At 39.9% G+C, this 17,391-nt stretch overlaps 1 protein-coding gene and 3 non-coding genes across 5 annotated transcripts; 1 reads left to right on the top strand and 3 right to left on the bottom strand.

Moving 5' to 3' along the window:
- The first annotated feature begins 5,105 nt into the window (after positions 1 to 5,105).
- LOC102716641 (trafficking protein particle complex II-specific subunit 130 homolog) lies at positions 5,106 to 14,773 on the top strand. 2 transcript variants are annotated; one of them, XM_006664025.3, is made up of 21 exons: positions 5,106 to 5,235; positions 5,836 to 6,065; positions 6,184 to 6,365; positions 6,612 to 6,795; positions 6,914 to 7,004; positions 7,719 to 7,879; positions 8,207 to 8,296; positions 8,396 to 8,557; positions 9,414 to 9,475; positions 9,602 to 9,692; positions 10,154 to 10,305; positions 10,421 to 10,637; positions 10,807 to 11,352; positions 11,566 to 11,778; positions 11,931 to 12,315; positions 12,442 to 12,532; positions 12,618 to 12,702; positions 12,802 to 12,985; positions 13,468 to 13,748; positions 13,891 to 13,981; positions 14,333 to 14,773. In XM_006664025.3, exons 1-21 carry the CDS (start codon positions 5,172 to 5,174, stop codon positions 14,506 to 14,508), a joined length of 3,738 nt encoding a protein of 1,245 aa, XP_006664088.1. In that variant the 5' UTR covers positions 5,106 to 5,171; the 3' UTR covers positions 14,509 to 14,773. The 2 variants fall into 2 exon arrangements, with proteins under 2 accessions (XP_006664088.1, XP_015698684.1); XM_015843198.2 differs by having other exon boundaries at positions 5,107 to 5,235; positions 14,330 to 14,773.
- A 442-nt stretch (positions 14,774 to 15,215) lies between these two features.
- Positions 15,216 to 15,358, bottom strand: LOC121056081. The gene has a single exon (XR_005812984.1). It is a non-coding gene; the product is annotated as a small nucleolar RNA snoR137 (small nucleolar RNA).
- Positions 15,359 to 15,415: 57 nt separating this feature from the next.
- On the bottom strand, positions 15,416 to 15,514 carry LOC121056084. The gene has a single exon (XR_005812987.1). It is a non-coding gene; the product is annotated as a small nucleolar RNA Z159/U59 (small nucleolar RNA).
- A 405-nt stretch (positions 15,515 to 15,919) lies between these two features.
- LOC121056083 lies at positions 15,920 to 16,006 on the bottom strand. Its single transcript, XR_005812986.1, has one exon. It is a non-coding gene; the product is annotated as a small nucleolar RNA Z159/U59 (small nucleolar RNA).
- Between the last annotated feature and the right edge of the window lie 1,385 nt (positions 16,007 to 17,391).

Below are 17,391 nucleotides of genomic sequence, written 5' to 3'. Positions count from 1 at the left end.
ATGACATCAAGTAATTTTGGCCCAAAATACGTGTAGATTTGGCCTGTAGTCGTAATTTCTGACCATAAAACCACGCATCAATTTTCCCCACAAAGTACAAGGCAAAATGTGTGTCAGGCCCATAACAAATACAGTTTCAGCCCAAAGTTCATAATAGTACGGCCTGACAGTTTCTCGTAAATGGAATTCGGCCAGAAACTGTGCACAAAATCTGGCCCATATAAATGTAAGTTCAGCCCAAAATAGACTTAAATATGGCCCAAAGATGCCAACAAATTACGGCCTGCAAGTGCCTATCAAATAGGCCCAAAACTAGGCTGGAAATGCGGCCTCTCCGTACTTTAAGCCCGGCCTACAAGTGTTCAGAATTCGGCCCAAAATGTGCATAATTGTAGCGCAAAAGTTCCGACAAATTCAGCCCAAGGATGCGCAAACATTCGGCCTGTTGTGATGAAATGATTCGGCCGGGTAGTGCGCGCAAATTTGGTGCAAAATTCGGCCTATCCGTACTGTAAGCCGGTCCTGCAAGTGCTCGTAATTCGGCCCAAAATGTGCATAAATGTGGCCCAAAAGTTCCAACAAATTGAGCCCAAAGGCGCGCAAACATTCAGCCCATTGTGTTGCATTGATTTGGCCCGGTGGTGCGCTTAAATTTGGTCCAAAATTCCGCGCAAATCCAGTCCAACTGTGCGCATAATTTCAGCCCATTTGTGCGTGTTGATGCGTCCGAACCGTGCGTCTAATTTCGGCCGGAACTGCACGCTAGTTGGGCCTGATTCAGCCTGCAAGTTTGTCCCAAATAGGCCTTAAATTTGGCCACATGGGCCAACACATATCGCACATGTCTCATATTTTTTTCTTTAAGAATGTATATTCAATTCAAATCTGGAGCATATCATATTTTCTTAATTATTTCATCTGGAATTCTGCTTCGGATTATCCTTTCTAATGTGGTAATTTAGCTCCGGTTCATCATGTGACTTACTGTTTACGTTTGTGAGTTCCTCTGCAGCGGCTTGTAGATGTATTTGGGCAAAATAAATGCTGGTGCTTTTTGAGAATTGAGATAGATGAGACCGAAGGATTATATGATTTATGTGACTATTTGAGGGTACAAATGAATAACATAGAGGGTAGTTATTTGGGTGTTTTCTGAAAAAAAACTAAACGATATATTTGCAAAGTAAAAAAATTGTGCATAAAAATTTTATATACGTATTCTTAGCTCTCTAAAATTTAAAATTTAAGATTGGAAAATAATCTTTGGTGAAAAAACCTCTAAAATTAACTCCAAATTTAAGGTTAAAAATTTAAATTTTGTCTTGCACGTATTAGCGAAAAGATGGGGTGTTAGCTAGTCAAAAATTAAAATTTTACTAAAAAATCAGCTGTGCAATTTCTTTTTAACTTACTATTAAGACTTGAGCAGCGTGCATGTGAAAATACAAAATGTCTCGTGAGTACGAAGAGGCCGTATGCCTACCGTGACAACTCTAATTTCGGCCCAAAAGTACGTGTAGATTCGGCCTATAGTCGTAATTCCGTATGCATCAATTTAGCCAACAAAAGTACGGGGCAAAATGCGTGCAAGTTAGGCCGTCCCATAAGCAAGTACAGTTTCAGCCCAAAGTTCGCAGTAATACGGCCAGAAACCGTGCATTTTGGGGGCCGAAAGATGCGCAAAATCTGGCCCATATTATAGCGTAAATTCAGCCCACAGTAGGCTTAAATATGGCCCAAAGACACGAATAAATTACGGCCTGCAGGTGCCCATTAATTAGGCCCACAACAAGGCTCAAAATGCAGCCTATCCGTACTTTTAGTCCGGCCTGCAACTGTTCTTAATTCGGCCCAAAATGTGCATAATAGTAGCCCAGAAGTTCCGTTAAATTCAGCCCAAGGACGCGCAAACATTCGGCCTGTTGTGATGAAATGATTCGGCCCGGTAGTGCGCGCAAATTTGGTCCAAAATTCGGTCTATCCGTACTGTAAGCCAGGCCTGCAAGTGATCGTAATTCGGCCCAAAATGTGCATAAATGTGGCCCAAAAGTTCTGATACATTCAGCCTAAGGACGCGCACCTGTTGTTGTATCGATTCGGCCGGTTTCTCGCTAATTAAATTCGGCCAGAAACTCTGGGTTTTAGGGCCCAAAAGATACGTAAAATTTGGTCCATATAATAGCATAAATTCAGCCCAGTATAGGCTTAAATATGGCCCAAAGACGTGAATAAATTACGACCTGGCGGACCTGCAAGTGCCTGCCAATTAGGCGTAAAACTAGGCTCCAAATGTGGCCCATTCGTACTTTATGCCCGGCCTGCAGCTGTTGTTAATTCGGCCCAAAATTTGCATAATTGTAGCCCAAAGGTTCTGACAAATTCAGCCCAAGGACGCGCAAGCATTCGGCCTGTTGTGTTGCACTGATTCGGCCTTGTGGCACGCTTAAATTTGGCCCAAAATTGCGCGCAAATCCGGTCCAACCGTGCGCATGCTTTCAGCCCATCTGTGCTTGTTGACGCGGGCCAACTGCGCATTTAATTTCGGCCCAAACTGCGCGCGAATTGGGCCTGATTCGGCCTGCAAGTTTGTCCCAAAGTGGGTCTTAAATTCGGCCACATGGGCCAACCCATATCGCACAGCATACGTGTCGTATCAGATTTTCTTTAAGAATGTATATTCAGATCAAATCTGCAGCTGTATCAGATTTTCTTGATTATATGTCATCTGCAATTCTGCTTCGGATTATCCTTTCTAATGTGGTAATTCAATCCTGATTCATCATGATTGTTACAGTTAACGTTTGTGACTTCCTCTGCAGCGGCTTGAGATTCATCGTGTGCTTGGGCAAAATAGATTTAGATGCTGTTTGGGATAGATGAGATCTAAGGATCATATGATTTATGTGAGCTATTTGAGTGTACAAATGAATAATTTAGAGGGTGATTGTTTTGTTATTCTATAGAAAAGCTAAATGGTATATTTATAAACTAATTTTATACGTATATTCTTAACTACATAAAAATCATGGCTAGAAAATAAATTTCGATAAAAAATCCTAAAAAAATACTCTAAATTTAAGATTGAAAATTAAAATTTTGGCATATAAGCATAAGCTAAAAGATGTGTGTTAACTAGTAAATAAAATTAAAATTTGCTTACAAAATAAGATGTGGAATTTCTTTTAAACTTACTAGAAGCGTGCATATGAAAATACAAAATCTCTCGGCACGGTGGAGAGGGGCGGACCGTTCGCGGGTGCGCCGCGCCAGCGATCGTATTGGCTGGGTCTCCCTCTCCTCTTTTTATATATAAATACACACACACACATAAATATATACACGCATAAAATTTATACATGTAACAAGCAAACTTTATATATATATATATACACATGTATTTATACACGTAAACTTTATACATGTAAACTTTATACACATAGACTTTATACATGCAAACTTTTTATATATATACATGTAACTTTATACACGTAAACTTTATACATATAAACTTTATACACATAAATTTTATGCATGCAAAAATACCCATAAAGTAAAAAACATATACACAGGAACTGGGCCAAAATTGGACTTTTTTCTATCTTGGGCCGAAACTGGGCCAAACCATGCGCTAGAGACAGCATTTTCAGGGGTGTGCGCGCGCGCGAAATAGCCTTTTCGGACGGAGAGGCCATAGGCCTGCATTGGACCGTGACAACTCTTCGGCCCAAATGTAACCAAATGTAAGTGTAAATTTGGCCTGTAGTTCCAATTTCTAATAATTCAGTACACATCAATTTAGCCCACAAAGAACGGGGCAAAATGCGTGCAAGTTAGGCCAGCCCATACCAATGTTCGCGGTAATACGGCCTGCCTGTTTCTCGTGAACTGAATTCGGCCTGAAACTATGCGTTTTAGGGGCCCCAAAACTGCGCAAAATCTAGCCCATATACAAGCGTAACTTCAGCCCAAAATAGGCTTAAAGACGGCCCAAAGATACGAATTAATTACCGCCTGCAAGTGCCCGTCAACAAGGCCCAAAGCTAGGCTCAATTTGGCCTATCCATACTTTAAGCTCGGCCTGCAAATGCTCGTAATTCGCCCCGAAATGTGCATAATTGTGGCCCAAACGTTCTGACAAATTCAGCCCAAGGACAAGCAAATATTCGGCCTGTTGGGTTGCAATGATTCGATCCCGTAATGCGCATAAATTTGGTCCAAAATTTGGCCTATCTGTACTTTAAGCCCGGCTTGCAAGTGCTCAAAATTCGGCCCAAGTTGTGCATAAATGTGGTCCAGAAGTTCCGATACATTCAGCCCAAGACACACAAACATTCGGCCTATTTGTCGTAATAAATTCGGCCAGAATGTGTGCGATTTGGGGCCCAAAAGATGTGCAAAATCTGGCCCATATAATAGCATAAATTCAGCCCAAAATAGGATTAAATATGGCCCAAAGATACGAACAAATTACGGTCTGCAATTGCCTGTCAACTAGGCCCAAAACTGGTTTAAGTTTAGCCCGAAAGATTTCCTAGATGGGCCTAAAGTGCTTCAAAAGATTCGGCCTATTCGTTCGGTAAGCCCGGCCTGCAAGTGCTCACAATTCGGCCCATATTGTGCATAACTGTGGCCCAAGAGTCCCGACACATTCAGCCCACGGACGCGCGGACATTCGGCCCGTTTTTGCATTGATTCGGCCCAGTGGTGCGCGTAAATCTGGCCCGAAATTACGCGCAAATCCGGTCCAACTGTGCACATAATTTCAGCCCATCTATGCTTCTTGATGCGGCCCAACTGTGCGCTAATTGGGCCTGACTCGGCCTGCAGGTTTGTCCCGAAGTGGGCCTTAAGTTCGGCCACACGGGCCAACACATATCGCGCAGCCCATCTAAATCTTGGGCTGCTTGGCCCAGGAGAGAGATTCTCTCGAAGGCTAACGCAGCCGCGGACACTGACACGGCGGGCCCACCACGTCAGTGTCTCCACCACCTGGCGGCTTGCTTCACCCGAACCTTCGCTCGACTCCACCACCACTCCGCATCTCGCGATCTCCCCCTCGCCTCTCCGGCGAACTCCCCAGCGGCGGCGGCGGCCGCGGCGGAGCGAGCGGCCGCATGTTGCAGTAGTGCGTGAGAGGAAGCTGCCGCTCTCGCCTCCCCCCGCGGGCGGCGATGGCGAACTACCTCGCGCAGTTCCAGACTATCAAGTCCTCCTGCGACCGCATCGTCGTCGCCGGTACTGCCCGCCGCCGCCGCCGCCTCCTCCTCCTTCGTTAGGCCCTAGAAATGGTCCCTCGGGGGGATGATCCGTTGCTCTCCTCGCCCACTGGCCCAGCCGCGGCTCACGGCGGCCCGCCCCCCGCGTGATCTCGGTGCCGGCGCGGTCGGGCTGTAATGGCGGTCCGTCGGTTTCATTTTAGTTAGATTCTCGGTGGTTCTAGAGTTTCAGTTTAGTAAGATTCATAGTGCTTAAGCTCGTGGTGATGCTCTCCCCCAGGTGAAGTTAGAAAAAAAAATGGGAGACCCCCAATTTGATTTCACGATCTAATTCTGGAAGTGTGATGTAATGCATTTGGTTGGTGCTTATAGGCTTATAGCTACCAAACCAACTCATGTAGAATCAATTCTCCAAGTATAGTTACCTTCACTTGACCTCCGCTTTGCCGCACCTTTCTTACAATGTTTGAGATTTTCTCCATAGGGGGCGTAGAGGATTACATTGAAAATGTTGTCGAGCATTTTTGTTATTTCTTTGCTGCACATGCTGGTGGAAATGGATTTCAAGTTTGTGTATTTGTGGACTCCTCCTCATTTAGTAATTTACCTTATGTTACAGTTGAAGATGTGAGTGACCTGTGGCTCAATGTCAAAGAAAATTTTGAGCAACGGTTGCCAGTGAAGAAGGCCTGCCTCAATAACAAGGCGAGGAATCCTGTTTTTGTGGAAAATCTACCAGCTGAGTTTATACAGACTACTGATTCGAGGCTGCGTAGTCGATATCCACAAGATCAATACTTGTTTTGGTTCCGGGAACCATATGCCACTGTTGTTCTTGTCAGTTGCGAGGTAATTCTATATCCTTATGCACACTGCTCAAACTGTTTCTTCTTAGGTAATAACATCACTTCTCAAATGGACCATGTTGATGATGGTTGCATTCATTTCTATCTATTGAAATGTCCAGGATCTTGATGAGTTCAAGACCATTCTTAAGCCTCGTCTCAAATTGATTGTGCAAAATGATGAGAGAGAATGGTTCATTGTATTTGTGTCTAAGGCCCATCCTAGCAATGACCAAGCATGCAAGATGGCGAAGAAAGTATATGCCAGGCTTGAGAGTGATTTCAACACTAAAAAAAGAGAAAGGTATTTGCTTGCCAATTCTACATAAGAGTGTTGGTAATATGCATATCTGTGGCTTTGCAAAATGTAAATGTACTTGTTGATTCAGTTCAACATGCTATTTACTGTCATCTTGCACTTTTGTTGTTCTCATATGGATGCTTAACATTTGAATTCCCAAGGAACTATTGTTGGGAACTTAAGTTAAACTTCACTACAAATGTTATCAAATTTTTAACTGATATAAAAGAACGGTCATTTATGATGCAGATGCTGCAAATTTGATCTCCATGGACCTGATGCAGAATTCTGGGATGACTTCGACTCGAAAATGGTGGACTGCATTAGAAACACATTGGATAGGCGGGTTCAGTTTTATGAAGAGGAAATCCGCAGGTTAAGTGAGCAGAGATTCACTCCGATATGGAACTTCTGCAACTTTTTTATTCTTAAGGTATAACAATGCTACTACGCTTGGTTGCTGTTCAGTTGAAATTGTATTTTTCAGTGGCATTGGGTTTGCCTTTGCTTTGCGTGGCTTTCATCATTGATACCATTTTTTTTTTGTTTAGGAAAGCTTAGCTTTCATGTTTGAGATTACTAATCTTCATGAAGATTCACTCCGTGAATACGATGAGCTTGAACTATGCTACTCAGAATCAGGTTTTCTCTAACTTTGATATGGCAGTTATGTTGTATTCACTTTTGAGCTTCACATCTAGATACATTTACATATCCAAAAGGTTTGCTGGTCTAATCATTAAAGTTTTCAGGAGAAGTTTTCTTTTTCTCAAGAGTGATGAAGTTTTTCATGAATTTGCAGTAACTCCATGCATCTATTCATGCTTGTTAGGACAAAGTTATGTTTTCATCATTGCATAATATGTTGCTCACTTCTCATGCAAAATGTAGATTTTTATTGAAATCTTTAGATTTTTTTCATAGATAGATTTTATAGTACTGGATAGAGGTATTTAGCTGACCTTCTGACACCTGATCAGTTGGATGACATTATAAATTACTAATATTGCTTTCAACCATAAACATATAAATCCACTTACCAAAGTTTTCCTTGGTCTTTCTGGAGATGCATAATTATTTATTTACAAATTCTTTAGTACGTTTCTTGCTCCAAAACTACCATTTCATCAGCATTGACTAGATCCCATTCTTTTCTTCTATCTTAACATCCCATTCTTTTCTTCTATCTTAACCATATAACTCTGGTGTCAAACTTATCAGTTATCGCTTTACTACGTAAGTTGGTATATGTTTGAAATAATATTTTAGATATTTCTAAAATAAAATATAAGGAATATTGTTTTACAACATAGTTTGTTATTAGTATTCATAACATTTTTGTTCACGTGAATGCAGTTAATTCTCCCGGGAAACATCGAGAGTTTGGAGGATTGGATACTGGTGATGATCAAGCTGCAGTGCTAAATCCAGGATTCAAAGCATTGACCCAAATTGTTCAGGATGATGTGTTCAGAGAATTTGAGTTTAGACAATACATATTTGCTTGCCAGGCTAAGGTATAAGATAAGATATATAGTAAAAGCCTGAGCAACCGAATGCTATTTTTCCTATATTTTTTTCATCAAGTCAGTAATATTTTTTTATCATTTATACTCCATTGCAATCTTTTGGCATCGTTGCACTGCTTAGTTTTTTTTTTAATTATGAGTTGACAATCACTGCAACTAGGGTCGAATCGTGTGGGTGGGGCTCATGCCACTGTTGTGCTCAAGTGGAACATGTTATTAAAAGTAGACATCCAGTGCCAAGATTTATTCTCTTTTAGAGCTAGGTCAACTGAAAATTATATATTGCCTTTATATTTTCATTTCACCATTTTGCAGTTATTATTTAAGTTGCATCGCCCAGTTGAGGTTGCTGCAAGAGGATATGCTTTTGTGGTTAGCTTTTCCAAGACACTAGCCTTACAGGAAGTATGTAATTTCTCTATTTTATTCCTCTACATGCATTGGTTATGTTCTAGAAAGACTATTGTGTGAAATGCACTCAAGTAATTCTAAATGTGCTTTCAGAATGGTCTGCCATTTTGTTTTCGCGAAGTGTGGGTGATAACTGCATGCTTGGGTTTAATAAAAGCAACAACCTCACACTATGATGGTACAGTTGTTGCTGTTGACTCAGAGAAGGAGTTTTGTCGTATTCAGGGTGACCTCTATTCTCTGTGCCGTATTAAGGCAAGTTCTGATGCTTCTGGTAACTTAATATTGATTTTCCTACTATATTGTATTTCTATTCTAAAGTTATGAATTTCAATTTACCTTTTTTTCCATGAGTTATTGAAGAATTCTGTAGCTTTGCTGCATTGTGCTATTCTAATGGTTCTATGGGCTGCGACCAAAGTTTTACCTTGTGTCTATTGAATATTCTAAATTAAGTAAAAAAATGAAGAGGAAATTAGTATAATGTAAGATTGCAAGAGTTAGTTTGCACATGGTAAAGATCAGTTTCTGTTACTAGATTTTTTAATCGTTTCACACTAGTCATACTTTTATTTTCAACTGTAAATCATCTTGGAAGTTACCTATCTTCACACAAGTATCTATTGTTTGATGATTTAATACAATTCTCATAAACCATTTATATTTTCTGTTAATAAGTCATACTGTTGTTTATTTGTAACTGTATAACATTTACTGGTTACATCCTAATCTTGACATTATTTGGTATGACCTAAATCATTTATTGTATTAAGTTATGTAGTCCTGATGAATCATTTTAGGGGTTCCCTAACCATGTTGCCATGTATTGGCCCCATGTATTTATGGAATCGAGTTGAGGGGTGAATGGCCCACTTCAACTGCCCAATTATGTTACTGACCTATTGTGCAAATTGCTCATTATTGTAATTCAAATGGAAAATGGGTCTGTTCTTTGTGTGTATGTGTGTGTATTCTGACAATTTATTAGCCTTTTACAATGAATTTCATGTGTGCCCTGAGCCCTCTATGCTTGCTTGGTGAATTACATCTCTAAGTTTTGTACTTCGCCGAGAACTGTCTGTTTATATGATACACTTGATGGATATGGCAGTTTCTGAGGCTTGCTTATTTGATTGGCTATGGGGTTGAGATAGAAAAAAGTCCAGTCAACAGGTACGAGTCCAGCTCCTCTATTAGATCTACTAAAATTGACTTTCCTATTGGTTAATTACCAATTAATGCTTCCTCCCATGATTCATCAATCTGGCATTCAAATGATACGTTTATTTATGTCTGTAGTGCATCTTTAAGCATGCTACCATGGCCAAAGCCAGCTACATGGCCTTCTATTCCACCGGATTCATCAGCAGAAATAATGGCAAAGGAGAAGGCAAGCAGTTTTCAGCATTACTTTGTAACATTTATAATCTTTTAATGATGCTTCATCTAGACTTTGTTTTCTTATATTGGCTCAAGAGTCAGTTTGCTCTTGTCATGTTTAATTGGCCATACTACTTTAATTACAACTCTAATGAAGCCATAAACTTATGGGAATGTGCATCTTTTGCACACATTGAGAACTTTCACGTAAATTACAAACATTTACCATTCATTTATTAATGTAAAACAAATGAAGACGAATGGGAAAACAAATTTCTCAGATAATATGACACAACAGTAATGAGCAATGATGATTATAAGATGCGATGGGATGGAACAACTCCTGCCTCAGAATAATAAGTGCTAGTACTTGCTAGTCTTTTTGTTGATCGTACACGTGAACTTCTGTGTTTACTTGTTTCACATTTTGGAAACTATAGATTAAAGCTATGAAATAATTTCCTTGTCCAGATGATTCTTCAAGCAAAATCAAGAGAGAAAATCTTCAATATTCACAGGAAACCACTTCCACTAGAACCTTCTTTACTTCTTCGTGAGGCTAATAGGCGCAGGGCTTTTCTTTCTGTTGGGAATATATCTGAATTATATGATTCAGGTGATGGGTAAGGACTGTCAACTACCGCCATTTGCATGATGTAATCTTTCAAGTGAAATTTCAGCATAAACTTTGGCTTGAACTTCTTATTGATGTATATCTTTTTTTTTTTGTATGGGCAGTTCAGGTTTGGATGCAAATTCGAAACATTCACCCAACAAATCTGCTTCCAACTACATGAGTAGAACAATGTCAGGGCCAGTGACATCTGAGACTTCTCTGCCAGTTGATCGGCCCATGAGGTTGTCCGAAATTCATGTTGCAGCTGAGCATGCACTGAAGCAGACAGTATCTGATCCTAATTTTATGACACCACTTGCATCACTAGAAGAATTTGAGGTATTGTATTTATTCAACATGCTCATCATGATAGGTTCCATCTTCTAAAATATTTTTCTTTTGCAATTCTGTTTATGGACTAGTTACAGAGACAATCATGTAATTTACAGTTATTTAAGCAAGCAATACATAATAGATTTCAGCTGTAATTGTTTTTTCCTGTTACCAGAAAAGATATATGGAGCTTACTAAAGGCGCAGCTGACAATTATCACCGCTCGTGGTGGAAAAGACATGGGGTTGTGCTCGATGGAGAGATTGCAGCTCTGTTTTTTAAGCATGGAAATTATGAAATGGCTGCAAAATCCTATGAAAAAGTTTGTGCTCTCTATTCTGCAGGGGGCTGGGAAGAGCTGCTGGCAGATGTTCTTCCTGATCTTGCGGAATGCCAGAAGATTCTCAATGATGAACCTGGTTATTTGACTTCTTGCGTGAAGTTACTTTCTCTGGAGAGTGGCTTATTTACTTCTAAAGAGCGGCAAGCTTTCCAGTCAGAGGTTGTTCGGCTTGCTCACAGTGAAATGAAGCATCCTGTGCCCCTTGATGTCTCATCACTTATTACATTTGCTGGAAATCCTGCTCCACCACTAGAGTTATGTGATGGAGATCCTGGTACACTATCTATAGCTGTTTGGAGTGCCTTCCCGGATGACATCACACTTGAGTCTCTTAGCTTAAGATTGTCAGCTTCCTCTAGTGCGGATGAAGGTCTTAAGGTACAGCTGATGCTATTACATTACTGTCTGCTTATTGTTTTTTCCTTGTGGGATGTGACCTGTTAGTTATAGCCTTATACCAGTATGGTTGCAATTAAATTTCAGTTTCACCATTTTATATCAATTTGCAGAGTGCTAATGGTATAATGCGTAAAGAGGTCCATGTAATGCATCTGTTCTTTTTCAATCACCTAATGTTGTTGTGTCATACAGGCGATAAAGAGTTCAGATGCTCGAGTTCTTGTGCCAGGTAGAAATATTATCACCTTCGACATTCCTCCTCAAAAGCCTGGTTCCTATGTGTTGGGTGCTCTGACGGGTCAGATTGGCAAGCTATCATTCAGATCACATGGATTTTCTCAAGATGGTCCAGTGGACACTGATGAAGTCATGAGCTTTGAAAAGCCAACAAGGCCTGTTTTGAAGGTGATGGCATTAAAATAATCTTGATTATCATTAAAATTTATTCAATTTCACAAGCCACAACTAAAGATGGATGCCCAATAACAAAATAGCCATTTTTGTAATTAATGAACCATGTTATGGGCTTGCCTAAGTGTTTTCTGTAATTACTGCAGGTGAGAAAACCAAGGGCTTTAGTTGATATTACTCCTGCTGTATCCTCTGCGTTGCTTATGAATGAACTTCAGTGGATTGGTTTGATTGTCAAGCCAATAGACTATTCTTTAAAAGATGGCATATTGCATATAGATGCGGGTGCTGGACTGAAAATTGAGGAGTCCCAAATGATTGAGATAGAAACTTACATAGGTGATGTTGAGCATGTTGGTTATACTGATGCTTCCAAGACATCACCCAGCTTCACTGATACTCGTAAGGTTGAGAAGGTCCGTATTGAAGATGGAAAGATAAAAATACCAGATTGGGCTAGTGACGTGACCACTCTTGTATGGTTTCCTGTTCGTGCTATTGATGATACTATCGCAAGGGGTGCATCGCCAGGTTTGTACAAAATAAATAAGTAATACATTCAGAATGTTACTGTGTTCAGCAGTTGATTGGCATCTTTCTTTTCTGCAAGTTTCAGCCAATTGATTGACCTTTGTATTGTTGTAACTTTTTGTTCAGCATCCCCTCAGAAACAGAGCATAGTAGATGGGATGAGAATGATCGCTCTCAAGCTTGAATTTGGAGTTTTCCATAATCAAGTATTTGAAAGGTAAAATTTTTGTTCTCGCATTTTCCTTTCTAGATACATTAATTATAATAAACTCATAACTTTACCATTGTGATTTTATTTCCAGGACTATTGCAGTACATTTCACTAACCCATTCCATGTAAGCACACGTGTAGTAGACAAGTGCAATGATGGAACTCTACTACTGCAGGTACAGCTCTGCACATTGTTCACTGAGACATTTCATGTATTAATTGTCATTTTGTCTTTTGGATTCTTGAATCTCAATTTATATTTTATTGTTGTCCAGGTGATATTGCATTCTGAAGTAAAGGCCACTCTGCATGTAAAGGATGTATGGTTGGATCTACAATCCGGATTTGAACACATAGGAAAGGGAGATGGACGACCAACTTCAAACTTGTTCCCTCTGGTTATTGCTCCTTCTTCGAGAGCTGGAATCTTATTTGTAATGCGTTTAAGTGGCACAGGAGGTGAGTATTTTTTTTAAAACACACACACCCTTCATTTCAGTTGGCACTTGCAATGCTTCTGTTGCGCTTTTCTGTGACCAAAATTGCTACTTACTGTTGCCATTTTTTTTGTAAAAAGTAAACCAAGTTAAGTGCATAGATAAGATCTTTCAGGGATGGACATAGTGGTAATATGTATTATACTTGCATATTGCCATACTAAAAAAGCTGGCCCTTGCTAGGATGGTGCGCCTTGTTCATATGTGTAGACTTCAAGTTCACAAACAGGATAATGCCATATTTCTACACTATATATTTCCCTTCTGTCCTGGAAACAGAAAATGAGATGTAAAAAAATTCCAACTGTATTGATGCTCTGATCTGTCAAAGAAGCAAATCTCATTTTCATATGTGGTTACACTTTGTCATGGTTATATATGCCCTTACACCTTACTCTCTTAAACATGGATGATTCGGTATAACTTTTGCATCCCATATTCCAGATATAGATGAGCTAGAAAAGGCAGACAGCATGTTGAATATTAAGTATGGAATATCCGGTGACAGAACAACTGGAGCACACTCTCCAGTTCCTGTTACACCTGATGATTCTGAGGAGCTGCTTTTCAAGATTGCGGTGAAGCTGAAACGCCCTGTCCTGGATCCATGTCTAGCAGTTGGGTTCCTTCCCTTCTCTACAGACAGCCTGAGGGTTGGCCAGTTGGTCAATATGAAATGGAGGGTTGAAAGGCTCAAGAACCCAGAGGATGCCTCTCTGGTTGATGTAAGTCTGCATACGACCATTGTTTAAAATCGCATGTCGTAACAGTCCTTGTTAGTATGCATTGTTTCAGTAAATATGCCCATAGGACGAGAGACATAAAATTATCTCCCCCTGCCAACTGAGGTTGAATTTGGTTTTGCAGGATGAAATACTTTATCAAGTCGACGCCAACCCACAGAACTGGATGGTTGCTGGGAGGAAATCTGGTCACGTATCATTGTCAAACACACAAGGTAACCTCAGGGTGATTGTTTGATTTTTTTCATGGTAAAAATCAAACGGCATATTTAAAAACAAAAAATAATTTATAAATAAGACTTTTATATATGTATTATTAGCGATCTAAAGACCAAAGCTGAAAAATAAACTTCAGCGAAAAAAGAAACTAATATCAACTTTAAATTTGAAGTTTAAAAAAAGTATCAAATTTTGGTTTATAACAGAAATGAAAAGATGGAGGTGCGTGAGTCATGACACCACCACCAATCGCAATATCATTTCTCTCCATTTCTTCATCTTGTAATGCCAATTTTCAGTTTGTGCCACAACCTTCTGTAATAACATTGCGCGCATGTTCACAGCAGGTTCAAGGATAGAGATCACGGTGACATGCGTCCCACTGGTGTCCGGCTACGTCCATCCACCGCAGCTGGGCCTGCCGGACGTCGGCGAGGCCAACATCAGCTGCAATCCTGCAGGCCCTCATCTGGTGTGCGTCCTTCCGCCGGCACTCAGCACCTCGTACTGCATACCGGCTTGACCCATCCATCTGCAGGCTGCAGCAGCACACATCACACGGGTTTATATAGCATTGTATTAGGAGAGAACTGCCATTTGCCACAGATAGTCTGATTGGATCCTGGGATGCATCCTGTTTTGGCCGAGACATTCTTTTGTGCAGATGAGTTCTTTTGCAGGAACGAGTTCAAATTTCACTGTTTCTTGTACCATGTATACAGAATTCTCATGTATCATCATTGCAGAATTCAGGTATATCGAGCGATAGACTGAATTTCATCCTGATACTTTTGATGTTCAGTGTCAATCAAGTGATCAACTGATTTTTTATCATTGTTCTGGATATATCAATTGATAGACTGAATTTTTAACCTTTCGTTCTGGAAGCTTGTGAAGGCTAAAATCGTTCTGGGTGTTTTTGCTGAATGTAGGTGTTAACTGAATCTTGTTGGTAATGTAGAGCATTCATTAGGCAATGCATGTTCATACGCAATTTTGAACTATGATCCGCAGAATTTGACTTGATAGATACAATTTACACTTCACTGCATAAATTATGTTATGGCCCTGTGTACATTCTGCCTACGTCACAGTTTCATCTGTTGAACATGCCATCCCTTCCATTATACTCACGAATTCACGCAGATGTTGACTAAATCGCGAGCAAATCAGCAGTTGTAATGTATGAAGAACCGCAGAAGAAAAATCAAATCAACATCGACCAAATTAAGATGTGCCAGGAGACAGGTAACAATGACGCGGTGAAATGAAGCGCCATGCTGTTTAATTCTGGCCAAAAATCAATCTATGCTTCTCTCTACAGGATGACCAAACCATTTCTCTTCAGGCCATTCTTCCAGTCGTGAAGCAACATCACCAACCAAAAAAAAAATGTTTTTACACAGCAAAAACACTAAACAATCTAATCTGTCTCCTCAGTTCAGGTCTCCAGATTGCTTCCGCAGCGCGCCATGAGAAAAAGCGCATCAGAAGAACGAAAGTTATCATTTTTAATCATCATCAGAGACAAACACTAACAAATTAGGTCAAATCAAGCAAATCCAGACAGAATCAAGAAGGTTAATTAAATATAATGTGCCCCAAATGCGCACCTCAGAACATGTATACGGAGTTCATCAACAGATTGGTAATTCTTCAGACAAGGCTGAAACTTTGAAACATGCAGCAGTCATCGGGAGCAAACAGGGCTGAATAGTTCAACAATCAAATCTTCGCACATGAATCACAAAAAAAGGAACTTTTTTTCCAAAACACACATTTCAAGATCCCTCTGCGTGATGATAAGAAGACTCATCAACGATATGAATCAGGCCACTACTTTAACATAATCACAAGTCTTCACTGGGATCATCCAAGAACACGCATAGATCCAAAAAGAAAGAGAAGAAAATAAACGAGATTAGATCGATGGGAACCCCTCAGTTCAGGTCTCCAAATTGTTCTTCCACACTGGACTTCAGAAGAACGAAAGTATTAAAAAATACATCGTCATCGGAGACACAGATCGATCCAAGAAAGAAAGACCAATAACAACAAGGTAGAATCCAACGAAAACCAAAATCAAATCCGCAGCGAAACAAATCGGTGCAAAAGAATCAAAACTCTTTCACAAGTACGAATCGACGAGCACATCGGGTCGACCAGATCGACTCGAATTCGAAAGGAGACGATGAAATTAGGAAGAGGGCATCCCGCTGGCGGCTGGGTGGTGGGGAGGGAGGAGGGTTTCTTTTGAATTTATAGGCTGTCGGCTAGGGTTTGTTCTACGCGCTCCCCAGAAATCCTCTGATCCTCACCGTTCGATCTCGCACCAGCGGCTGAGATGTGCTTTCACGCCAAGAGCGCCCATCCGCGAATTTTTCTTTTTCTTTTGGACCTTTTTATTTTTTTAAAAAATAAAGCTAAACATTCCTAAAACTTATGTCATGTTTAGATGGCAAAAATTTTTAGAGGAATAGTCACATCGAACGTTTGATCAGATGTCGGAAGAAGTTTTCGAACATGAATGAAAAAACGAATTTCACAGCTCGGCTGGAAACCGCGAGACGAATTTTTTAAACATAATTAAGCCGTCATTAGCACATGTTGGTTACTGTAGCACTTATGGCTAATCATGGAGTAATTAGGCTCAAAAGATTCGTCTCAAGATTTCTTCTATAACTGTGCAATTATTATTTTTTGTTTTTTCTATGTTTAATGATCCATTTAAATGTCCAAAAATTCGATGTGACGTTTTTAGAGAAACTTTTTGGGAACTAAACAAGGCCTTATTTTCAGATCTATTTTTTTTCACATCATCCGGTATGGCCAAATAAGGGGGTGTTTAGTTGAGAAAATAAAAATTTTTGGATGTCACATCAGACGATCGATCGGATGTTGGAAGAGGTTTTTGGACACGAATGAAAAAACAAATTTTCACGATTCGCCTAGAAACCGCGAACCGAATCTTTTGAGCTTAATTAATCCGTCATTGGTGTATGTAGGTTACTGTAAAATTTATGACTAATCATGGACTAATCAGGCTTAGAAGATTCGTCTCACGATTTCTCACATAATTGTGCAATTAGTTGCTCTATTTAGATGTCCAAAGATTCGATGTGATGTTTTGAGTAAAAATTTTTGGCAACTAAACAAGACCTAAGATTGTCATGTGATAAAGAGTCAGACCAATCTCAATGGGAGTTCCATGGACAATAAATAGGACGTCATATAGACATTTTTGGTGATGTGACAAATTATTAATAAAGAGATGAAATGAGTTTCATGAAGATGAAACCTTTTTTGCATTGTTACCTAGACAACTTGTGTCTTACATGTAACCTAGGAAACAACATGAAACTATGCATTGAGAGAGAGGTATTTTATCCTAGTTTTAAACTTTGTA

Source organism: Oryza brachyantha, chromosome 12 (genome assembly GCF_000231095.2).
Source record: "Oryza brachyantha chromosome 12, ObraRS2, whole genome shotgun sequence".
Lineage (NCBI taxonomy): Eukaryota > Viridiplantae > Streptophyta > Magnoliopsida > Poales > Poaceae > Oryza > Oryza brachyantha.
This window is presented reverse-complemented; position numbering and strand designations above follow the sequence as displayed.

What these genes read in the sequence shown, in the direction of transcription:
- LOC102716641 (XM_015843198.2), top strand. Translation starts at nt 5,172, where the DNA reads ATGGCGAACTACCTCGCGCAGTTCCAGACTATCAAGTCCTCCTGCGAC. An exon ending in GAAAAAAGTCCAGTCAACAG is followed by an intron (nt 9,476 to 9,601) that starts GTACGAGTCCAG and finishes TTATGTCTGTAG; the next exon opens with TGCATCTTTAAGCATGCTAC. An exon ending in CGCAAGGGGTGCATCGCCAG is followed by an intron (nt 12,316 to 12,441) that starts GTTTGTACAAAA and finishes CTTTTTGTTCAG; the next exon opens with CATCCCCTCAGAAACAGAGC.